Consider the following 26,061-nt stretch of genomic DNA (forward strand, 5'->3'; position numbering starts at 1 on the left):
AAGAATGCACCCACGAACGGGGGGACGTGAATATAATATTGTAGCGAACGGGAATCTTCTAGTGTAACTCGCCCCATGCGGGAGTCGAACCCCGACCTCCCACATAACCGACGGCCGCGCTAACCATTAGACCAATAGAGTTAACTCCCTTGGAGGAGCTGTTAACGGGGCCGCCTCATACAGGATCGTTACACTATCCTCACCGTTCGGGAGAGCCGTGGACACGCCTCTCCGATGGCCTTCCTTCCATCCCAACCTTCTGATTCTGGTTGTGTAGCGAACGTGAACTGGTAGTGTAACTCGCCCCATGCGGGAGTCGAACCCCGACCTCCCGCATAACCGCCGGCCGCGCTAACCTCAACACCAACAGAGTCCGACTCACTTGGAGGAGCTGTTAACGGGGCCTAATGGTTGTAAACGTCCCAAAGGTCCCGGTTTGGTTCCTAATTATGATATCCTGGAGACGTCATGGGAGTCAAAGTAAAGTAGACACACGCAACTTTAACAAATCTCCCTATGACGTGATTGTTGATATGTTTCCTCTTTTCTTATGTATTTCTATTGAAAATCACTTCTCTGCCGCCAATATTGAGCAATTGACATGCAATTCATGCAGTGATAAAGAAATCGCCCGCGGCGAGTGCGTTGGTGACAATGTCTGCAATTTCTGTAATAATCCAGTCAACACAATAATATTTATAGGAAATCAGGGCGCTCTTTGGCAATCGCGGTGTAAATGATTGACAGATTACAAATGCCTAATTCAACCAATGGCAGAAGTGCAATATCATTTACTGTATGTCGATTAACTGCATTTTACAAAGCGTAGGCTGCCACTCTATTACTATATTATAATATATATATAGTAATATAGTATAGTATAGTACTATACTATACTATATTACTACCATATTACTACTCTACTATTACCCTACTCTACTACTGTGAATAAAACCAAGACATGACATTCTAACTGAACTATGAATGAATTGTCTTTATTGTCATTGCTATAGTACAGGTACCAAACAACGAAATTTGGGGGGGGGGGGGGGCTCCCCTGGTGCTAGGAAAAAAACTAAAAACAAGAATGGAAAAGAGCTGGTTTACATAAATAAAGGCTATGTACACTATCCACTATACTATACTATACAAATAAAACACTGTGCTGTACTCTATGCTATGCTATACCTATTCTAACATTTCCTATTCTCTGAACCTTATGTACCCGAGGGTTGTCATATTGCACATAGTGTTATTGCACATTCATTTAAAGTGTCGCAGTTTGCACTTTGCAGGTTTGAAATGTTCACAGTTGTGTTTCAGTATTGCACTTGATTTCAATTGATATGATATGAGTGGTGTGCGTAAGCCATGGCTAAAAATAACTCATGATGAGCCGTCTCCGTTTCCATTGTGATAATATAATAACAGTAGTTGTAGCTTTTCATAATCCAGAATGGCCCGTTTCTCCCCTGGCTGGTTGTCCCTCCCCCTCTGACCAACAGATCGCAGCACCGCACCGCCCACACACACACCACCGCCACTGGGTCTGACAGGACTGGATCACAACAACTGGAGAACACAAGAGCTGGGCTGAGAATTGCGAAAGAAAGAATCATCTCTCTGCCCGCTAGGTTTTTGCTCTTTCTGCGAAGACATTTAAACTAAGGCTACTTTTCCCCCGATTGTGTCCCAGTTGGATGGTGTAATAAAAGCGCATGCTCAGAATATCAGACGAGACGGTGCAGAGTTGTTGCTTTGTCGCGAGGAATACAGAGGTGAGTATGTCAGACACGGCCAAAGAACATCCGTTTTTTTTCTCTCCTGTTCTCCTTTAGCCGAGAGCCAGTCTCTCTGATTCTGCTGGCTGGGGGGTTTTCTTCAGAGCAAGGGGGGGGAGAAATAGTTTTGTAAATATAACCTAATAGCCCCCCCCCCCCCCCCCCCCCTCTGTCCTGTCTCTGGTATGCGACACATAGTTAAACGTTACGCTGGCTTTCGAACTTGCTATGTCTAGCAGCATTACTCCATTTGCAATTTGCAGAAGCTGTAACGTTTTCAAACCCTCCCTGGTTTGACATCTCTTTCTACAACCGTAGATGATGTAGCTCGCTGCTAACGTTCACGAGCGAGACGAGAGGTGGATTGGACAATAGTAATGGTCACTTGAAGGCCAGCTGTTAGCTCGACGAAACCCAACAGACAGGTGTAAAACAATAGCGAAGCTACGTTCTCGTGATAGCTAACTAGGCTAAGTTGAAACTTAACTGGAGCTGAAGCTATAGCTAGCTTAGCTAGTGCAGCCCGGTTACAGGGATGCCCTGCTGAACCCACACTGGACCGACTCGGTTCTCCTATCCTAACTGGTGAAATCCCCTGTATGGGGGACATGTCACATGTCATTTGGGACATGTCACCCTATGTCATGCATACGTAATGACACATGACATCCGATTGGCAATATTTGACACTTTGTCAGGTGGCACAATCAATGTCAAATGTTTCATGTTTATTTTTATCCAGGGTTAGCTAGTTTCATTGAGATGATGTTTTGCAATGAATCCGAGAGTTTGGGATGATTTTGAATCATTGTTTTGTAATGGTGTGCATTATAAACATGTATTAAAGTCGTCCATGGTTAATTGTAAGAGGGACTATTATTGGATAATGCAATGAGTCACTTTTCCTGGTCTCAGATCAGGTCACCTCATTTATTATAGTGCTCCTGTTTCTTTGTTACTGATCAGTGAGGAAACTAATGTGTGCTGGTAGAAATCTCCTCTTTCCTCCTCCTCGGGCTTCTGCCTTCTGCCTTGTTGGTTTGTGTCAGTCAGTCCAAGTTATGTGACCAAGAATGCTGACCTCAGCTTTTCTCCCGGCCCTCAAGTCTCCCCGGTGATAGAAAAGGCAGTGAATTTGAAAAACCACTGGCTATTGGACAGCCTCTGCGTTCCACAGAAAATCGTTGAGCTTCCCCCTGAGAATTCCATGATGCACAACAATGAACAGATGTGTTTCCAAGCATGGAAGGGCCTTTTAACTCACGTTTAGACTTACACCAAAAGGTTGCATTGGCCTTGAATTAAAATAGGGATTTTTAACTAGAGAATATCATCCTAAGGAATACCGGCCCAGTATGATCCAAATCTTCTTCATGTGATTTAATCTAGCCTAACTCCAATGGTACAGTCCCTTGTCTGAAAACCCCAGCTGAAGTGAGTGATGCTTTAGATTTTGTGGCCTAACGCTTTTCATTAACACAGCCAGGATGGTGGCATTTAATCAGACTTAATTCAGTCACTTGCTTCCTATCTTGTTACCTTGTAATGCATAAGAGGTGTGTGTGTGTGTGTGTGTGTGTGTGTGTGTGTGACTGTGTGTGTGTGTGTGTGTGTGTGTGTGTGTGTGTGTGTGTGTGTGTGTGTGTGTGTGTGTGTGCGTGTGTGCGTGTGCGTGTGTGCGTGCGCTAACACAATGCATGCTGTTAGATGTTTTTAGCAGCTGTTGACAGGGACTCATGATAGGCTTAGTAGGCCCGCCATGATTAATAAGATTATGGAGCTCTGTTGTTCCATCATTTATAAAGCAAACAGACTGATGTCTGTGCTTGTCGATACAGGTATCATAGAGCCATTTCATGCTATACCAGTTTGAGGACACTGTTATAAACTATTCTTACTGAACATTTTCCTTTTCTTCCCCCAGATTTTGAAAGAATATAAAGATGACTACTTCCTGGAGCGATAGACTGCAGAACTGTGCAGATCTGCCTGCCAACATGGACGGACTGGCCATGAAAAAGTACCGGCGAGAGGCCTACCATAGGTATGGGTGGAGGAATTACATAATAATAATAATAATAAATAGTAATAATAATAATGTATTACATTTATAAAGTATTACATTAAAGTGCATTTATATTTAAGTGCATATTGCATTTAATTGCTTTTCAAGTGTATAAAATAAAAGATTAAAAAAAAAAGCAAAACAAACTAATCATAAAAGCAGCATGTGTAAAGCTACTTTTGGGTTCCTCTCTTCTGTCGTTACTTCAAATCGCTGTCAAAGGCTCAATGTTGTCTTAGTGAATGATGTACTACCTTTGACACACTTTGAGTCTTTGCAGGTTTTTAAACACATCCTGCCCGACACGTCCTCTCAGCTTCATGACCGTTAGACCAACTTCCTGTTCACCGCAAACCGTAGAACAAACCCCAGACGTCCATGCCGTTGTGCCGTGCGTGGTCCAGTCCACTGCATCATATGGCCGTTTAAAGCTTCCTGAACATTGAAATTCAATAAATTACCTTTGTAATTGGCCAAAACGCAATGTCCTGCTGCCCAGTCATAACCTCGGTTATAATGTTTTGGCAGTCATTTACTTTTTATAATTGAAAAATGGAAGACCCTAAGATAAATAGCCTACCGTGATGCATTTATCTAATGAGAGGAAAAGCCCGGTGGATATGGTTGGCTAAATGGCGGGGGGGGTGGAGTTGTTGTAAACAGCGGTGTGTTGTGTAATGTTTAACCCCACTAAAGACAAGTGTTGCCTGGATAATTGCTGTTATTACCGTTCCTTTACATAACCTTTGTACATTACGGCCACCCCTTACGCCGTCACGCTCGTAATCATTCTGCGCTCCGGCGTCGTCTGTCAATCACAATCAGCTAGCGAGCTAGGCTAGGCTAACCCCTCTCACACAGGAAGGTCTTTGAACCTTCTCTAAGCTACAACATTGCTCACCCTTTATTCATGTATTGATATCTAAGAACAGTTTCTAGAGTTTTCTAGAGATTAGAGTATTTCGAGAAGAAATATGTTTTTTTTTGTACAATTGCAACAGACCAGCAAGTCACACTCAGGCCAGCAAAGGTTATGCTCCACTAAGATAAACTCTTTTTTTTCGGCGCTGCTGTTCAATGTTTCCGTTAGATAAGAGCCCTGTGGAACAAATCTGCCCCTGATTTATCACAGTGTGGTTTAAGGGATCCTCTTTTAGGCGTGGGCAGGTCCACGCAGGCTATTTGAGGCCGAGTCTGTAAGAAGGGGCCAATGTCGAGGCTTACTATCTCAAACACGACGCTGTCCGCCACCCACCCTGTGTCAATAGTGTAGAGTTTAAAAGGGACAAGCTTGCTCACTCTTTCGGCAACATTTATGACCATACTCCACCTCCACTCTAAAATCTCACGAAAGAACATGCTGTAGATGCGGTGCTTGCAGAAGGAGGGCCTTGTTCTGTACAGTAGGGGCCTATTAAGTCCCCTCATTTGTTGAAAGAGATAGGCCGCCCACCTTTGTACCCAGTGGTTTTCGGCGCTGAGAACACAGTACAATAGCACTCCCACATTCCAGCTGATTGTTATCAGTTGGACCACAGACCTCAGATGAGCATTTAGCAGTGGTACCACCACCACACTTAAAGGGATACTTCACCAATTTTGAACATCATATTCATTGCCACCAACACGATACCAGTGTCTACATGAAAACAGCGATATTCTGCAGTCTGTCGTCAAAAAGATGAGACAAACCGGTCCTATGGAAATTGCCCCCTTACCTCCCACTGGCTGAAAACTCATTGTTTCTGAATTAAAAAAAAAAGAATGTTTTTAGGCTAATGTTTTTTTAATTTAATCCCAGATGACATCATCAGGGGGACACTTTAGGACCTTTTCCTCATATCTCTGACTACATAACGTAGAAAATCGCTGTTTCCACATAGGTAGACTCAGGCATGATGCTTGAGGTAATGAATGCGATGGTCAAAATGGATGAAGTGTCCCTTTAAGCTTGCATTTGGCCTGTAATTTATCTTCTGAAAGGAATAGGGAGAGGTAGCACTAGCAGACGGTATTAAGGCTGTTACTGTACACAAAATGATGCTGACTCAGGTTCCTTAAAGTAGGGAAAGCTATTGTAATTTCCTCCCTCCTAGATAACCAGGCCTTGGTCATGTGATATGACCAGTGGCTTAGGAGTTGGGTTTGCTGCTTCCACCTGACTTTGATTGTTCTGGATGTCTTTGAGGGCGAACAAACAAGCACACACACCAACAACAACAACACTGACGACGACAACAACAACAACAACAACAACAACAGAGAATGACACAGAATGGCCACAATCATTTTTGCAACAAGTCAGAAATGTATTTGAATGGCAAGGAAGCAAAGAGAGGGCTGGGCTATTGTTTTGGTGCACTAGCTGGCTGCGTGTTAGCGGAGCAGACCAGGCCAACGCGGAGTCAATTACACGTTTAATCGCGCTCAGAATGCATCGTCAGTCTTCCTTCGGGCAAAGCTCTTCCTGGCAACTGGTTTACTATGGAGCGGCAGCAAGGTATGCCAAAATGTTGGCCATTTTAAACGTTTTTTCTTCTTCTTTGTGAACAGGAAATGGTAGTGGGTCGTAGTGTAGGGGATCACCCAGAGACTGGCATTGGTTTCGATGTGATTGTTTTAAGCTTGTTCATCATATGAGTTTAGGCCTATAGGTCAATGTATAACTGTATTATATTTTTATTTATTTATCTGTTTTAAGCTTGTTCATCATATGAGTTTAGGCCTATAGGTCAATGTATACCTGTATTGTATGTTTATGTATTTATCTGGATTTGGTGTCCATGTTGGTAGCATTACACTTGTAAATAACTGAGTACATTGAGTTGCCTGAGCTAATAATGAGTCTCTGATGGTCCATTGACCTGAGCAAAAATGTATTGATAATCCAAAATCTTTACTATTTAATATTCATTATTTAGATGTGGGCTATATGTTTGGTCTTTGTTAGGTTGTAAGAGTTTTTAGAGTTTGTGAAGAGTTGAACAGTTGGAGGTTGACAACATAATTAGACACAATATCATTGTTACTCTAACAGTCACTGTAGTTTGTTCTAATGCTGTATTAGCCATGTCTCTAAGCTAGCTACGCCACAATACGGTAGCTAGCTGGCTGGGGAAGCTGGGGGAGCTGTCCTCGACTCCCTGGAGATGGCAGGATCCAAACTGTCAGACAGGCTTTATGTAAACAATGCCGACCCCTCCTGACAGGCAGGTCCCCCTGCCACCCACCCTGATATATGACCGGGAACATTTGAGCTGCCTCTGGGAAAGTAGCCTAAACTGTAGGATCACTAGGCTTTAACCCAAAGGCAGGGCTTTGCAGGCATTTAAAGAGAGTATGTGAGACTGTGAGTCTAGAGCTCAAAGGCCGATGTGTTTACCATGTGGGTGGTGACCCTATGTTCTTTCTCTCTGACTGTTTTCTGAGTTGGCTCACAACGTTGGAAATTCTGGTTATTTTCTAGTTATTTTGGGGTGTCTCCCCTGTTATTAATCTGTGGCGTCCGTCACATTTATTTGGCTAGTGTTCCAAATAATGTCTATCAATACACTGAAGCATGCCAAACGATAACAGGTTTGTTACAGTTTGTTATGAATGAAACCTAGGTGTTCATAAGGTGTCAGTTATACCGTACTGCCATGTTACCAAATACCTTGACATTGTTCGCTTCTTTTTCTGTGTAGGCTAGATATGGGTTAATGCAATCAGATATCACACACATTACTCAGCTCACTCTCCCTTTCAGTAGAGAGAGTGAGAGAAGTGGCTATCAAATCATCTTACTGGTTGTCTTCTCTGTTCTCTCTTTAGGGTGTTTGTAAACAGGAGCTTGGCTATGGAGAAGATTAAGTGCTTTGGCTTTGATATGGATTACACTTTAGCAGGTAAGTGCAGCAGTGTTAGATGGATTTGAAGACAGGTTGATTCGTTAACTGGTCTGAATATATGATGACATTCGGTTGGCTAAAATCGCTACCACTCTTATTCTATTTACATGTGTTTACATATGAATTATTCTCTGTGTTTGGGAGCCAATGGAACTGCCAAATGGATCCACTGCCATCACTTTACAAGTGTTTTGGGGCTCATTGTGTCACAGAAGAATAGGCTCCACCTAGCCAACATCCTGTCTGCGAACAAATCGATACACCCCTTGGTTCCCTATTCTGACTTAAATGTTTCATAGATAGTCATGTTTGATCTTATTTTAACGTGTGTTTTATGAGTCGTGTTTAGATGTCCGTACTTGTATTATTGTTTTGGCTTTTAAGGCTGTTTGTATGCATGCGTTGTGTTTCGCACCAACAATTAAAATAAGTTGTAAAACCTTGAAGAAGACGAATGCAAGTTAATTGTCCAATTAACTATCAACACGGATATGCAGCGGTTTTGGCAGAAAAGGTGGTGTTGACATCCTTGATTTCAATGTGTATAACTATCAACAGTTGAATGAGCTTGGCGGACATCCTGAAAAGTTTGTGATTGTCATGTGTCTGAAGAAAAAATACACCCTCGCCACTAGGGGTGCAACGGTTCAGTTGGCCCATGGTTCGGTATGAACCTCGGTTTTTGGGTCACGGTTTCGGGAAGTGTTTTTGTGCGTAAGGAGAAAGAAAAATGCTACTGTTTATTTACAAACTGTTACTTTATTTTGCTTGTACTTATGGAACTTTAACATTTAGACACATTCCACAATATTACTGGTATATTGTATAATATAAATATAAACATATATATTTTTAAAAAACATATACATTGAAATCCGAAAAAAGATGACGAAGTTAGTCATTTGAATGTTGTTAGACCTCAGGCACATATTGGGTTAAACTGGCTGTAAAACCGGAAACAAACGCTGCTAACAGCTAGCGGCTAACAAAGCACATCTACGAAAACTGTAAACTGTATTTTAATAACGTCACAACATGCTGATAGAACATCAACATGCTAAAAACACATAACTACACATGATTAGATAATCACACAGTCCTTGCTTTTGAACACATCCTAAAATGAAAGTATGTTTACAAGCAGGGCTGCCAAGTTTCACCAAAAGTATGGAGTGAGATTTTTTGGCGGTGGAGCGACCCAAAACTGTGCACGTTTTGGCGGCGGCGGCCCCTCTCTCCCACCCAATTATTTGTGCTAGTTTCCTGCAATTTTACATGTTGTTCATAATAAACCAGCACAAGAAATGAAAATAATTAACATTTTATAAAACAAGACAAAAATTCAGACAATATATCATATTTATGAAATCTTAATGAACAAATACAGTAGCCTACAGACTCTAAAAGAAAATTGGGCCCCATCAACAGGACTCAGCCCCTTGGTCAGCAGCAGAAAGACCCTTGGTCATCATCTTATATACCGTGCATTGCTCATAGATGGCTATCATGTTATACAGTACATACCAGGGTTTTTCCTGGGTCAGAATGAGGCCTTGGTGGTTGATCTTGTGCGCGCGTAGCGCGGCCACATTTTTTTTGAGGGACACCCAATTGTTGTATTTGTATTGTAAATTGCTATTACTATTTATTATTATTATTATTATTAATGTACCTGGTTATGTTACAGTAGAGAAACAAAAAACAGTTACCAAAACTGAGTATTTACTAGCTAAGATTGGCAAAAGATTGGCGTGGTGCAACCGAAATTAGTAAACAACTAGTTTGAAACTAGCTAGTAACAACTAGGGGTTTAGTAACTACTAAATGCCTGCATGACTTACGCCAAATTGGTGCAACCCAGTCCAGTAGGCTACCAGATACGATGTTGTAATGTATGCACATATTTTGCTACCACGGTTGCCAGACGGAATTGACAATGTCCAGCCCAACCGGTCTAAAAGCTGCCGAATCCACCCGTCCAGGGTGACCAAAAGTAGCCCCAACAGAGAGACAGACAACAGGAGAGGAGAGCAACAGAGAGACAGACAACAGGAGAGGAGAGCAACAGAGAGACAGACAACAGGAGAGGAGAGCAATAGAGACAGAACTGAGGTGAGGTGAGCAACAGAGATAGTTCAGGATGATAACAAACAGTTCAGTATGACAGAGACAACTAATAGAAAGACAACTGTATGATTATAGAGTTTACATGTTCAAGGAAATATTGTATGATAATAGAAAGGTACACTTTAATTTAATTAAAGAAGTAACAAAGAACACATTTATTATCACAATTGCATTGTGTTCCATGTCTTTCTCCATTGAATAAATAATGCCTAGTTGAATGGTTAAACAAGACAACTGTCTGGACAGTACTGCTAGAATTATTCACCTTACCGCTGCACAGATAGACAAAGGGTATAAGTCCATTCTGTTAACATTAGGTCTACTCTGCTAACAAAGACTATTCCAGTTGATTTGTCAGTTGTTGTGCATTATATTTTTGTTGTGTTTGCAGTTTGCCCTTTAATAAGTATATAAAAATAATGAAGTTATATATATATTCTCATGCTAAAATCGACTGTAAATCCAGATTTTAAAGTTGATATTCTTCCCCGTGGAGCATGCCCCCATAACCTGTGCCCCACCCAACATTTTTATCACCAGCCGCCACTGGTGACCACTGACCACTTGTGTTGAGTTTGTTCGATCATGTCCATGACTGTTAGAAGTAGTCATGGGGAATACATGTATGTCTTATATTTGACCTGTCATCTATCCTCTTATTTTCACATTCTATATATAGAGGCAGCTCCTACCCCCCAATTGTTTTTTTACAATGTAGGCTAAGTCAGGTCCTGTTGGCATAGCAACTCATCAGTCATATTGATTTCTTTCTTCATTGCATGTTGACAAAGCACACTGGTCAGAACAGGACTCACGTGTCACCTGATGAGGACTGACGGGAGAGGGTGGTGGTGGTGGTGGTGGTGGGGATGGGGGTGGGGATGGGGGTGGTGGTGGTGGTGGGGTGCTCCTTGGGGAGCAGAGACAATGGTGAAAGGTAATCCGTCCATCAGGTGGAGAGAGAGAGAGAGAGAGAGAGAGAGAGAGAGAGAGAGAGAGAGAGAGAGAGAGAGAGAGAGAGAGAGAGAGAGAGAGAGAGAGAGAGAGAGAGAGAGAGAGAGAGAGAGAGAGAGAGAGAGAGAGAGAGAGAGAGAGAGAGAGAGAGAGAGAGAGAGAGAGAGAGAGAGAGAGAGAGAGAGAGAGAGAGAGAGAGAGAGAGAGAGAGAGAGAGAGAGAGAGAGAGAGAGAGAGAGAGAGAGAGAGAGAGAGAGAGAGAGAGAGAGAGAGAGAGAGAGAGAGAGAGAGAGAGAGAGAAAACACATTGCCGGAATCTGCCGGAGTACTTCTAGAATATGGGGGTTACTGACGGCCTTGGAATTCCTGCCGAAGTGTAAACAGAACCCCCACGACCTCACGTGAAAACACAAAGTTTCTAGTCAAACTTGCCTTTCTAGTTGTGTGCTGTATGGTGAAGTATTACTACTGTACACTATTTTATTAAGCAATGAATGGGTGTGTTGTCCGTATGCCCAGCCTTCTGCATCTCTCTGCGATAACAAATACTTTGGATACCCTCCTCCTGGGTGACCACCTTGGCATCATCACGACCTTCCACCAAAACCAACACACGGTTTACCCCCCCTCAACACTCTGTGACTCAGCTACTAAGCAGAGTTGGTGATTACTCTATAAATACACCTTCCCTCCCATCTCGTCCTCCCCCATCCCTCCCTCCCTCTCTCCCTGACTTTGAGAAGCGGGTCATGTCTGCCATGCTAGTAGGATTGATGGCTCCCTTGAGAAAGGTGATCACTCGCACCAGCCCCCCCCCCAGCCCCTGCCCCCTTTCCACCACCCAACCCACTCCTGGGGGGGGGTAGAGATTTTATGGACGCTCAGCTGTTGACATGTGCCTCTTTATGGGAGGCTCATAACCAAGTCATAATGTTTACAAGGCGCAGGGCTATCATGTCGTTCCACGCCCACGCTCCCAAGCACGTCTGTTGTTGGCCACGATGAGAACCTGGGTCGGTTATGTCCACCGCAGCGACACCTTTGGACTTCCGGGCTGAGGGTTGGTTTTGGGCTGGGCTGGGGTTGGGTTGGGCTGGGCTGGGTTGGGGTTGGGCTGGGCTGGGGTTGGGCTGGGCTGGGGTTGGGGTTGGGCTGGGCTGGGGTTGGGGTTGGGCTGGGCTGGGGTTGGGGTTGGGGTTGGGGTTGAGGTTGAGGTTGTGTTCCTCTTCCTCTTGTGGTTGAATCAGACTCTCAGCGGACCATTAACACATTTATTCAAGATGCCCCACATCAGCCGCCCAGCTTGTCGACTCTTGTTCTTCTCGTCTGAAACAGAAGTTGGTTCATTGTGTGTTGTTGATATGGGGGGGGGGCTGATCCTATTTTTTTTGTTTTTCATACAAAATGGGTCCTTTTAGAAGCTTGTATCGCTGCATCCGTAGGCCCATGACTAAATGTCAAAACCTGCCTTCGTCGCCCCCACTGCCTGTTGAAATTGTATCATGCGAAAGGGCAACGGTTGAAATCGAGGCCGTCTGTCATTGACTCTGTGAGTCACGCAGCAAAGGTCGGTGGACGATGACAGCTCCAGCGATGACAGACTTTTCGGTGGTCAAACTCTGTTGACTGACTCCCCCACCCCCAAATCGCCGTGGTAACCAGATACTCTCAAAGCTTTGCGGCCACATCTGTACGTGGGTGTTCTGAGACCACAACGAATAGACTGCTGCTCTGCACTGGGCTCAAATGTAGGACACACACACACACACACACACACACACACATTGTTCTACACACAGTTTTTGGCCTCGTTTTTTATTTATTTTTATTGCATCTTTGTACTGTGATGGTGAATGCCAAGCCCCTTGTGCTAATTGATGTTATGTTGACATGGTGTTCCTTACTAATTGAGATAACTGACACGAGATACAGACACAACATCTTGTCAGGAAGCAAGTCAAAGGTATAGATACTTAGATAGATATGTAGGACAGTCGAGTCAAAAATATTTACTGGCTATTTACTGGTCCGGACATCTTAGACGAAGGTTGTTGTTTATGTGGTCTGCAGAGAGAGGGTATACCTTACATTTGGCTCTCAACTGACCCCTGTCGCTGGACGGCTGTAAATTGTAGCCTGGTCACAGCCACCTAGCCCACCCAGGCCCCCCACCTCAAACCACATGTAAGCACTTCAGTCTAGGGAGTATAATTATCTGTCAACAAGTACATCTGCTGAAGGAGGAGGTAACGGATCCTCAGGCCTCGCATGGCTGCTACTCGTGCCAAGGATAAATGTGTCTGTGTTCATGTGTGTGTGCTTATGCACGTGTGCGTTGGTTGTCAGTATGAGGAGGAGAAATATGAGAGTCTGTGTACAAGAGTGCTGGGCCCCCAGTAACCACACAGAGGGGGGAACGCCAAGGACATTGCTAAGCAACAGTAGCCCATCTCTCCACACACACACACACACACACACACACACACACACACACACACACACACACACAATGTAGCATATGCTGACAGTGTTTGCCATCTGAACTTTCGCACCTTGTAGTGATATGATGTTTCGTAATTGTTATGCCTCCTCTCCAACTTCCAGTATAGAGATGTAGGCCTAGCACACATGTATAGATGAGAAGTTGTATTTCAGAACAGTTCAATAGATTAGCCTAACGTTTGTTTTTCCAATCTAAAACTTGGCATCACCATTGTTTTCACCGCTGACTTTCTGCTTTTATATGACTGTATAATCATGTTTTGGTTGCGTGTACGGTTGTATATCTCCAGTGGTGACAGTTGTATATCACCGCGAGCCTCTTGCATTTCCAATTTTCTCACCAGACCTACCATTTTAAATGGAGTGTCTGACGGCACACCCATCGAAAAAGTGCTGACAACAGGGAAGCGGTGCGTTGGATCTCAGATTCTACCGATGCATAGAGACGGGTGGTGGAAATTGAGGCAATTTTAAATGTTCTCAATTGAGAAATGTTATATAGCCTACCATTGCTCAACACTTGCTCACCTGTGAAATGAAATGCTGGCATTTGAAAACTCCATGTTTGTCCATGCGTGCCCGTCGATTTGTAAACAATATCTTGGGGAGGGGAGGAGGAGGGTCATTGTGTGCCATACTGAATTATTCAGATGGAGACTGCAGCAAAAAGTTGTGGGAGGGGTGCGGACCTGTGGTGTGGCCTTGCTTACCGACAACACTTTTTTTTTTACGCCATGCTTCCCCAGAATCTCAATGGAGAGATGAGAGATGAGCTGTCCAGTAGCCCATAAAGCGTGAGCCATGTGAATCAGGGACAGTCTCCTGCAGTTAGGGTGTTCTTTTGATCTAGTACCTGACCATGAGCAAACTGCCTGACATACTTTTATATAGATCGCCTTTATAAAGCCTTGCCATCTATCAAACGTGTGTGTGTGTGTGTGTGTGTGTGTGTGTGTGTGTGTGTGTGTGTACGTGTACATTTGTATGTGTATGTTCGACTGCGTGTGTGTGTGTGTATTTTTGTGTGTATTTTTGTGTGTGTGTGTGTGTGTGTGTGTGTGTGTGTGTGTGTGTGTGTGTGTGTGTGTGTGTGAAGCTAGCCAAAGCTGTCCAAGGTCACCACACGGAGAGAGAGCTCTGGGGCTAACCAACGAGAGAGTGATGATGGGAAAGGTGACGGAGGGGGAAAGGACTCTCAAAATAGGTTTCTTTGTAGCGGCACAGAGCTTAGGGAAATGGAGGCATGGAGAGGGGAAGAATGAAGGGGAGGAATGGAGAGGGGGAGAGTGAAGGGGAGGAATGGAGAGAGGGCTATTTATATGGAGGAATCTGGCGTAGCTGTGGCTCCTCTGGGCTCTGTTCACTGGGCGCTGTGCCCATATCCCCATCCCCCCTCTCACACACACACACACACACACACACACACACACACACACACACACACACACACACACACACACACACACACTCAGCCAGCTAGCAGGGACATGATGGGAGATTTAAAAGCACAAGATCCAAACACACACACACACACACACACAAAAACTGTCCCACAAAACTCACCGGGACGCAGATGTTTGACTATTCCTCCCACATGCGGCCCCCTCATCCGCCCGCTCCTCTTCAGTGGCCTAAGTGGACCTAATATGACCCTTGGTGAAAACAACACCACAACAACACATCCCATTTTTATATTAATACCATGAGACGTATACTTCATGCAGTGTCAGTTTGCATTTTAATCCACAGTTAGCCCTCCCTTGGACATACTGTAAGCATCCCTGATCCTCTGTATTTTTACCCGTGCCCCTGGCTTGGCTTGCTAGGCCTGTTTCTTGGGATAGGAGATCTGGCTGTGTGTTGGACGTGCCTGGGTTCTTTGGGTCTTTGTTTCTGAATGTCATTGGTCTCCATAGGCCTCATTAGTGCGGGTGTCAAAAGTTGAGCCACTTCTTTTTCCAAAAGGATCGGGTTTCTCTGTGGATTACATCACAGAGACATTCAGGCCGTGTGTGTGTGTGTGTGTGTGTGTGTGTGTGTGTGTGTGTGTGTGTGTGTTGGATGGGTGAGTGTGGGGGGTGGGGGGTGGGGGCTGTGTTATTAATACCAACAGCACATTTGAGACACTGCTACGAACTGGGAACATACAAACATGTACATTGTTTTCCAATAGAGGGTAAATGGGTCGACATTGATGGAGAATACAGCGCTAATACATTCTATTTCACATGTGTATTTGAGAGTAAATTTTTTTCATGGCAGTCTCTCAATTCACAGAAAAGTCCATTGAATCAAACAAGCAAATAGATCAGACAATCCCCCCCCCCTCAACTCAATGTATGGTTTGACTCTGTGTTCATATCAGTCAATAATCCGACAGTGTTCAATGTCTGTGTCATTTTGGGTTGAATTATCTCTTTAACATCTCTGGTGCTTCCGTTCCAGTGTACAAGTCCCCAGAGTACGAGTCCCTGGGGTTCGAACTGACAGTGGAGCGCCTTGTCTCCATCGGTTACCCCCGCGAGCTGCTCAGCTTCGTCTACGACCCCGCCTTCCCCACCAGGTGAGCTCCTCCGCATCTCTATGGCGATGACGTCGTGATCATAGAACTCTTTATTTCTTGGGTGGTGGCTTTGGGTATGGGAGCTTAACTACACAGCAACCCAGACCCTCCACACTTCCCCTCATATAATATATATGAATATTATTTTGTATTATATGTTTTGTATGTGTAATGTATTTTGTGTATTTGGAAAAATTAAAAACATACATATGAGTATAATGCTCATTAACTGAGTCTATGAAGTCTTAATATGTTCTGTACCGATGCATAATTAAGTGAATAATTATTCAACATGAAAGATTAACGGATGAACTTATCTGCGCGTCTCCCCAGAGGCCTTGTGTACGACACCATGTATGGCAACCTGCTGAAGGTGGACGCCTACGGAAACATCCTGGTCTGTGTCCACGGGTTCAACTTCCTACGAGGGTGAGAGACCCCAGCATACTCCACCTTTAACTGTCATCCTCACCCAACACACTGTACTTCCCCTTTAACTAACATCCTCACTCAATAAACATTCCATTTAACCATCCTCACCCAACGTAATTCCCCTTTAACTGTCATCCTCATCCAACACACTGTACTTCCCCTTTAACTGTCATCCTCACCCAACACACTGTACTTCCCCTTTAACTGTCATCCTCACCCAACACACTGTACTTCCCCTTTAACTGTCATCCTCACCCAACACACTGTACTTCCCCTTTAACTGTCATCCTCACCCAACACACTGTACTTCCCCTTTAACTGTCATCCTCACCCAACACACTGTACTTCCCCTTTAACTGTCATCCTCATACAACACACTGTACTTCCCCTTTAACTGTCATCCTCACCCAACACACTGTACTTCCCCTTTAACTGTCATCCTCACCCAACACACTGTACTTCCTCTTTAACTGTCATCCTCACCCAACACACTGTACTTCCCCTTTAACTGTCATCCTCACCCAACACACTGTACTTCCCCTTTAACTGTCATCCTCATCCAACACACTGTACTTCCCCTTTAACTGTCATCCTCACCCAACATACTGTACTTCCCCTTTAACTGTCATCCTCATCCAACACACTGTACTTCCCCTTTAACTGTCATCCTCACCCAACACACTGTACTTCCCCTTTAACTGTCATCCTCACCCAACACACTGTACTTCCCCTTTAACTGTCATCCTCACCCAACACACTGTACTTCCCCTTTAACTGTCATCCTCACCCAACACACTGTACTTCCCCTTTAACTGTCATCCTCATACAACACACTGTACTTCCCCTTTAACTGTCATCCTCACCCAACACACTGTACTTCCCCTTTAACTGTCATCCTCACCCAACACACTGTACTTCCTCTTTAACTGTCATCCTCACCCAACACACTGTACTTCCCCTTTAACTGTCATCCTCACCCAACACACTGTACTTCCCCTTTAACTGTCATCCTCATCCAACACACTGTACTTCCCCTTTAACTGTCATCCTCACCCAACATACTGTACTTCCCCTTTAACTGTCATCCTCATCCAACACACTGTACTTCCCCTTTAACTGTCATCCTCACCCAACACACTGTACTTCCCCTTTAACTGTCATCCTCACCCAACACACTGTACTTCCCCTTTAACTGTCATCCTCACCCAACACACTGTACTTCCCCTTTAACTGTCATCCTCACCCAACACACTGTACTTCCCCTTTAACTGTCATCCTCACCCAACACACTGTACTTCCCCTTTAACTAACATCCTCACTCAATAAACATTCCATTTAACCATCCTCACCCAACGTAATTCCCCTTTAACTATCATCCTCATTTAGAAGTGTTGATCCCTGTTGATATCGGTGACATTGTGTTTCCTTGCCTTTTCCAGACCGGATATACGGGAGCTGTACCCGAACAAGTTCATCCAACGTGACGACACAGAACGCTTTTATATTCTCAACACTCTCTTCAACCTGCCAGGTACTGCAGTAGGAGCAGGGGAGACTGGTGGAGGACAGGTTCATTGTAATGCATGGAACGGAATAAGGAATGGTATCAAACAGTTTGGTACCATTCCTCATTCCATTCCTTTCTATGAAGTATGTTGTTCGGTCAGGATGTTGATGACTTCATGATGTTGATGTTGATGGCATTTTTGACAGCAACTGGTGAAAGCAGGAACAAGTCGGCAACCGACCAAATGTCCAGACCTTTATTCGTTAACGTTGTTGAAAATCAATGACACACTCGCTAGTCAAGCCAAAATATTGCAATGCAATGGATTCAATGAGTAATCCCCACTTCTCTACACCAACTAGGTAGTAGTGGGGATTACTCACCGAATCCATTGCATTGCAATATTTTATTACATTTTCACCAGCTGCTGTCACATCCAATTTTCTCTTAAACTGTAGTGCTCATTGTAATGCAGGGAATGACGAATGGTATCAAACAGTTTGGTACCATTCCTCATTCCGTTCCATGCATTACAATGAGCCTGTCCTCTGTACTACAGTGGGAGAGACAATTAAAAGTCATCAACATCAATTAAGAACGGGTTGTTGTTGTTGTTGTTTTTTTATCTCTGTCCGATCTGGCTCTTTAAAGACAGACAGGTAGTGATTGCCTGAGGGAAGCTTTTAACAAGGCAATGTGATAAACAACATGACGCACTGGTGCTGGGATAATAGATCAAGCGCTCAAGAGTCCACACACGCTGTGAAATATGCAGGATTTGTTTTGTTCTCGACTATCAGTGAAATCTGCACCGTATTGTTAAATATGATAATGATGATAATAGTAGTCGTTAAAAAAAAAGTATATGTATTTAGAATTGTTCGAAAGTGTCTTTCAGAACACACAAAGGACGTGGTACGTAATGAAACCATGTATTTGTAATGAGCATTTGAGCACTGATTTTTCCTCACCTCCGTCCACAGAGACCTACCTCTTTGCCTGCCTGGTGGACTTCTTCTCCAACTGTGACAGATATGCAAGGTAAGAAACCCTAGTCCTCTACCTGTCCTATTACACTCTATACTCTGTAAACATACTTCCTGGATACAAAGACACAGCGACAGACAAGCCAACGATAATATCAGAACCCTGCAGCACCGGGTGGGTCCAAACTCTCACAGCCCTTAAACACATTTAAGAAAATTAATTACTGAGGCCTAGCCCTGATAAGACAATTACGGTTCAATAGAACCATTTTATTGTATGTTCTGTACTATATCTATCTTGCCATAAACGTTTATTGATTATTGACTTCTACACTAATCATATACCAAGACTGCATGAAGTAACTGTAGAATCTCTGATTTCCAATGTGACAAATCAACCTGTAATGACTAATCAATATAGCAATAGTGTGACGTAATGTGTATGTGTGTATATATATTTATATATATACCCGCTGTGATCTAAATGTTCTTGTCACTCGGTCTGTTTTTCTACTTAATTTGTGTGTGATCTGCAATGGATGCATGTCCTCTGAACCAACTGTTGGTCTTTTAGGGGGAGAAAGCTTTCCTGTTTGGCTGGGACACCTCAAACAAGGGAAGACTATCCCATTTAAAAGCAAACAAAACAAACAACAACAACAACAACCCCAAAAAAAAAGCATGTTGTAAAAAAAAAAAAAAAAAAAAAAAGTGGCCAGCGTGTAAATTCCTGGCCGATCCACTGGCTGTGTGTCTGTCCCTCTCCCCCAGCTGTCAGACCGGCTTCAAGGACGGGGACCTCTTCATGTCCTTCAAGAGCATGTTCCAGGACGTCCGCGACGCAGTCGACTGGGTCCACTTCAAGGTAAAAGCCCCGCCCCAGGGGAGTATTCCACCAACGTCGCTAAAGGACAAATCCAGGCTTTATTTTTTATATGATTTTTGGAGATTGATCAAAAATAAGCCTGGATTTTCCTTTAGCGACGTTGATGGAATACACACACTTAGGTCGACAACACACGCTATAACACAACAAACACACACACACACACACAATAACAACAGGACACCCTGACACCGGACACGATATCACAACATGATTATTCTACCTCCACCAGCCTCCACTGGTGTACTTGCGAGTACCGTCGCAAAGCTTAGCAATGTCAAGGCGATGATTGACATCATAATACAGTAAGAACGAAAGAAAACGTTATTTTTTTCTTTTCTTTCTTCTTTGTTGGTTCTGTCAGTTATTTGTAATACCCCTGTATCACCTGTCTCACTGTCTTTCAGGGAACGCTGAAGGAGAAGACCGTAGAGAACCTTGAGAAGTATGTTGTGAGAGATGTAAGTACAGTAAACACATGGTTATCACTCCCTTATGGGTTTGGCCTGTTTGTGTTTTCCTGTGGGCTGTGTACAGTACGTACAGTAGCAGGGGAGCCTGGTGGGGCCTGTCCTCTGGTTTCTACCTCCACCAGCGTTGACGTTTCGTTTTGTTTTCTTCCCTCCCACAAAGGGAAAGTTGCCGCTTCTCCTGAGTCGAATGAATGAAGTAGCCAAGGTGTTCCTGGCCACCAACAGTGACTACAAATACACACACGTGAGTATAGTTGGGATACTGACGGTGCCCCGATGTTTACACATAAACACACACACACACACACACACACACACAGACATATACAGTACACACACACACACACACACACATACTGGATCATACACACAAACACAAATGCACACATTCTCTGTGAATCATTTCCTAGAAAACTTTCAGAAACATGCAAGTGTTACATTCAGAACTACAGGACTACAAGGACTTTCATTTGAATAGAATAGAATTGTTCAAAACCAGACTGAAACTAATGTTTATGTTCCCCCACAGAAAATCATGACATACCTGTTTGACTTCCCCCATGGTCCAAAGGTAAGACATAGTCTTTTTTATTATGGCAATATAGCATGGAAGTCTATACTGTGTGTGTGTGTGTGTGTGTGTGTGTGTGTGTGTCTGTGTCTGTGTCTGTGTGTGTGTGTGTGTGTGTGTGTCTGTGTCTGTGTGTCTGTGTGTGTGTTTACAGCATGTGTTGTTGACCTAAGTGTGTGTGTGTGTGTGTGTGTGTGTGTGTGTGTGTGTTACAGCATGGGTTGCCCCACAGGCCGTGGCAGTCGTACTTCGACCTGATCCTGGTGGACGCCAGGAAGCCCCTGTTCTTCGCAGAGGGCACCGTTCTCAGACAAGTGGACACCGTGAGTACACACACAGACACACACACACACACACACACACACACACACACAGACACACACACACAGCTGTGCCAAGAACAAGAGCTCCAAGTGATGATATATGATATAGAATGAAAGGGCCCTATTGAATGAAGCGATAATGAAGTCCATTGTTGTGTACTGTATCTCACTGTACATCGATGTCTTCACCAAGTCTCAAAGGCCTTTTACAATAGCCAGCTTTCCACAGCGGGGCCTCGCGACGTGCGTGACACCGCTCGCCACGGCCAATCTCTTTTCCACAGCCACTCCGTGCTTACTCCAGACCTATTCGGTGCTTAAATCTCCCCCCTTCCATCCCCCCCCCCCCAAATACAATTGTCACAAAGTGCTTATGTTAACAGAAATACAATTGTCACAAAGTGCTTATGTTAACAGAAATACAATTGTCACAAAGTGCTTATGTTAACAGAACCTAATCGGGAAAGCAGAGGACCTGATCCTAACGTCTCCCATATAGCTCTCCCACCTTACGAACTGCAGAAAGTAAAACAAACTGGTTTTACGAACAGCAAAATGTGAACCAACTTTACCTACGGGCAGGACTAGAAAGCCCAGCTGTGTGAATTCAAACGGCCTTGTTCACGAGGCTCGAAGTACCGGGCTTTGGACTGGCTTTCTCGTAAGCCCGCACCGCCATCGCTGGTCAACACTTTTGTGTGGGTTTCTGGCCTCATCCACTACCATTGTATCTATAGCAATACACTGGTAATATATGGTATGTCTCTCTCTCTCTCTCTCTCTCTCTCTCTCTCTCTTTCTCTCTCTCTCTCCTCTCTCAAAGACGACGGGGCGGCTGAAGATCGGCACCTACACGGGACCCCTTCAGCACGGCATAGTCTACTCTGGAGGTAAGACCCCTCGGTCGGTGAGACACAACTAGGAACCAGCACATAGAACACACGCTAGACACTCAAACCACCTGAAATGCTTTTAAGCTTTCTTTGACGTGTTGTTAAAGAGTAGCTGAGGAAGGTGTGACGCTTGGGTGAACACGAGTAGAATTTAGAAGATGCTCTTTTTAGAGGGTGATCTTGTACAAAGGGAACAAATGGAGGCTTACCGTATGAGGTTTAGAGTGCAGTGCTGTGTGTGGATGTGTTAGAGACCTCCTGCTCTCTTTCTTTCTCTCTCTCTCTCTCTCTCTCTCTCTCTCTCTCTCTCTCTCACCCTCATCTCATTCTCCCTCCCCTCCCACCTCCTCCCTCCCTCCCTAGGCTCCTCTGACATTGTGTGTGACCTGCTGGGGGCCAAGGGGAAGGACATTGTCTACATCGGAGACCACATCTTCGGGGACATCCTCAAGTCCAAGAAGCGCCAGGGCTGGAGGACCTTCCTGGTCATCCCCGAGCTGGCCCAGGAGCTGCATGTGTGGACCGACAAGAGCTGTGAGAGGAGACGCACACACACACACACACACACTACACACGCACACACGCACACTTACAGTGGACACGCTGGCACACAACGATGATATGCGTCATCGCAGCTGTAAAACACTTCTCGTAAACCTCTCAGTGAAATATGTGTGTGTGTGTGTGTGTGTGTGTGTGTGTGTGATGGCGTGCCAGGGGAAGAGTGAATGAGAGTGTCTGGGGAAGAGAGGAGATAAGGGAAAGAGAAAGAATAGAGAGAGCCTGAGAGAGAGGGAACCTTGGAGAGAGAGTGGGTGAGAGAGAGTGATTGACAGAGGGAGGTATGACAGTCATGCTCACTATGGCCTTGTTTCTCTGTTCCAGCGTTATTTGAAGAACTTCAGGGCCTGGACATTTTCTTGGCAGAGCTGTACAAGTGAGTATGGACCTATCACCCCACCCCCCCCCCCCCCCCCCCCTCTCTCTCTCTCTCTCCCCCCTCTCTGTCTTTCTCTCCCTCTGTCTTTCTCTCTCTCCCTCTCTCTGTCTACGCTACCCCAGCCTGCCCTGCTATGTGTGTGTGTGTGTGTGTGTGTGTGTGTGTGTGTGTGTGTGTGTGTGTGTGTGTGTGTGTGTGTGCGTGTGTGCGTGTGCGTGTGCGAGTGTGTGTGTGTGCACGCGTGTGCCTGTGTGTGTGTATATGTGCCAACGAGCCAAAGTCTAAAGCGTTGGCCTCAGCAGCTTGATAACTGGGTTCACAGATGACTATTTATAGACTGTCTGAAGCCCATATCTCTCCCGGACGCTCCCTCCTCTCTCTCTATCATCCTGATGACACTGTCCTTTCTCTCCCTTCGGCTCTGTCTATCCCTCACTCTCAACTTATCTGGCTCCCCCTGTCAATTTCCCTCTCTCTGTCAGTTTCCCGCTCTCTCTCCTTTTTTTTTTTTTTTACTTACTCTCAATTTATTTTGTGACCATCCCCCCCCCCCCTCTCTCTCTCCAGGCACCTGGACAGCAGCAGTAATGAGAGACCTGACATCAGTGCGATACAGAGAAGGGTCAAGGTACACACTTCATACACACATCTCCACAGCAACGTAAACGGCATATTCACACACGGCCCCAGAGCGATTACAGTCTAGAGGAATACGTAATTTTATACGTATACGTATACGTCATCTAAGAATAAATCATAAGTGTGAACTCACTTGAGCAGTGCCTCTTTCATATCCCCCACAAATATCTTCTTCTAAGAACCCTGATATTGGCTTAGATGCTGGAATGAATCCAATTAATACTCTTCGATGTTTCGATTACCAAGAGTCATCATTCACCTCACGAAGAAATCATAGGTCTTCCATAGATCTAGAGGAAATACCTTTCAATAGTATTAAATAGATGTTGTCTTCTGGTAAACATAACTGTGTCAGAATAAATGGTAAATGGACTGATTTATATAGCGCCTTATTCCAAAGCGCTTTACAATGTCCTCTCATTCATACATTCACACACACATTCACACACCAATGGCGGCAAGCTACTAGGGCTGCACGATTAATCGATTTTAAATCGAAATCGCGATTTGAAATGATGCGATTAGCTAATCGCAAAGCCTGCGATTTGCCTGCGATTTTTTTTTTTTTTTTTTTTTTACCAGGAAGTCACATTGAGATTAAAACCTCTTTTGGAAATTTGATCAGCACTCATGGAATACCTCTTGTCCAATCAAATTACTTGGTCTCTTTATGACTTTGAACCCGGCGCTCTCAGAGCGAATTTACGAACGCAGGCATAGGTTGTGTCACGACAGTCAGTCCAATTATTATGAGACTTTGGGCTAACGTAACGGAGACAAACACCACATGGCTTACTGGACGTATGATAAACGTTAGTATGTTATAATTGCGACAGGTTAAGTGTACAATTTCACTATACTAACTGTACCAGCCAAGTGCATGTCGGTGCTGTTAGTCCAGCCTTAAACTTAGCTTAGCTAACTTGTAGTCTTCGAGACGGTAGCTTAGCTTAGCTACTCATGCTAACCCGGCGTTAAAGTACAGACACAGAGTTGACAGTCTCAGCAACCTGCGGGTTGGTGTTTATATAGTATAGCAGGCTTATGGATACATGGAAGTTAACTGTTCTGTTGTCAAACATGAATGTGTCCTGTATGCATAACCTCATACCATTCGTTCATACCAGCCGGCTTTAAAGACGCAGAGGTTAGCCTAGCCTAGCCTTGGGCTGAAGTATGTCACAGATTCCTAAGTCAAGGTGACGTGTGTCTGTGCTCCATAGTCAGAGACCACCATTCTATCATTCATCAGTTCGACTGTTGACCGAGTCATCTAGATGTGGTCCTTTCAGTTATAGTCACAGTGTATCCCCAAATGATCATTTTAATAGCTGGATCATCTTAGAAAGTAGCCACCTGTCTAGATGAGATGAGGTTATCATATATACAATTCATATCTTTTAAGTTCTCATCCTTGCATTAGAATTAGAGCAGTTAATAGTTTGATGGTATCATGTGGTAATGCTCTCTGAAAATAGGTGATAGACAGATTCATCCAATCACCTGCCAAGTATTTTTTGAAAGTACCTGCCCTTTTCCAAACAGCTTCCAATTAAGCTTTCCTAGATGGTTGTGTGAAACAAACCACCTGAGTCAGGTTAGTAATGCTCCATCACATGTTTTAATCTGAAGCTTGATTTTAAAGCAACCCAACTTTAAAGCAACCCAATGTAAGTTTAGTTCTTTCACTCGTAGCTCGGGCTGTGGGGGTGCTAAAGGAGGGAGCCTCTAAGTCCCCTGAAGACGTACAAACAAACTGCACGTTGATACGACCTTCCTAGCCGGAGATATGGCCACACTTTACAAACACTCCCTTTTTTTTTTTTTTTTTTTTGCTATTTAAAAAAATAATAATCGCAAATTAATCGCAATCGCGATATCTGTCCAAATAATCGCAATTCGATTTTTTCCCCAAATCGTGCAGCCCTACAAGCTACCATGCAAGGCGCCGGCCCGCTCATTGGGAGCAATTTGGGGTTCAGTGTCTTGCCCAAGGACACTTCGACATGTGGCCAGCCGGGGCTCGAACCACTGATCTGCCAACCTTGCGATCATTAGACGCCGGCTCTACCTCCTGTTTGTCCACAGTTTGTGAACCCGGTGTGTCCTTGAACCCGGTGTGTCCTTGAACCCGGTGTGTCCTTGTCCTTCAACAGAAAGTGACCCACGACATGGACATGTGCTACGGGATGATGGGCAGCCTGTTCCGCAGCGGCTCCAGACAGACTCTGTTTGCCTCCCAGGTGATGCGCTACGCTGACCTGTACGCCGCCTCCTTCATCAACCTGCTCTACTACCCCTTCAGCTACCTCTTCAGAGCCGCACACGTACTGGTGAGTGTCTGGCCACAGCCCAAAATCAACCCCTAACCCCGCCTAGCCCCTATCAACCCGCCTAGTCCCCCCCGTAGCCCAAACCAACCCCTACCCCCAAATCAACCTCTACCCCCAAATCAACCCCTAGCTCCAGCCCTCTGATGGTCGTTTTCATTATCATTATTATGTATTTATTTATAATTAAATATCCAAT

General features: G+C 44.5%; 1 protein-coding gene across 2 annotated transcripts in view; it reads left to right on the top strand.

Moving 5' to 3' along the window:
- Positions 1-1,586: 1,586 nt before the first annotated feature.
- The window catches only part of nt5c2b (5'-nucleotidase, cytosolic IIb), a 28,914-nt gene continuing 4,439 nt past the window's right edge, over positions 1,587-26,061 (top strand). For both annotated transcript variants that reach the window (XR_013937290.1, XM_080524238.1), the window contains exons 1-17: positions 1,587-1,778; positions 3,706-3,825; positions 7,660-7,733; positions 15,765-15,882; positions 16,216-16,311; positions 17,754-17,845; positions 18,805-18,862; positions 19,579-19,672; positions 20,101-20,154; positions 20,327-20,410; positions 20,696-20,737; positions 20,953-21,060; positions 21,884-21,950; positions 22,317-22,487; positions 22,839-22,890; positions 23,461-23,521; positions 25,689-25,865. Coding sequence is in view for 1 of the 2 variants with exons in the window: in XM_080524238.1 (XP_080380364.1) it covers positions 3,725-3,825; positions 7,660-7,733; positions 15,765-15,882; positions 16,216-16,311; positions 17,754-17,845; positions 18,805-18,862; positions 19,579-19,672; positions 20,101-20,154; positions 20,327-20,410; positions 20,696-20,737; positions 20,953-21,060; positions 21,884-21,950; positions 22,317-22,487; positions 22,839-22,890; positions 23,461-23,521; positions 25,689-25,865 (1,449 nt within the window). In the remaining variant the exon portion in view is untranslated. The remainder of the gene's footprint in view (positions 1,779-3,705; positions 3,826-7,659; positions 7,734-15,764; positions 15,883-16,215; positions 16,312-17,753; positions 17,846-18,804; positions 18,863-19,578; positions 19,673-20,100; positions 20,155-20,326; positions 20,411-20,695; positions 20,738-20,952; positions 21,061-21,883; positions 21,951-22,316; positions 22,488-22,838; positions 22,891-23,460; positions 23,522-25,688; positions 25,866-26,061) is intronic.

Source organism: Nansenia antarctica (assembly GCF_963989245.1).
Source record: "Nansenia antarctica genome assembly, chromosome: 2".
In the NCBI taxonomy this organism is placed as follows: Eukaryota; Metazoa; Chordata; class Actinopteri; order Argentiniformes; family Microstomatidae; genus Nansenia; species Nansenia antarctica.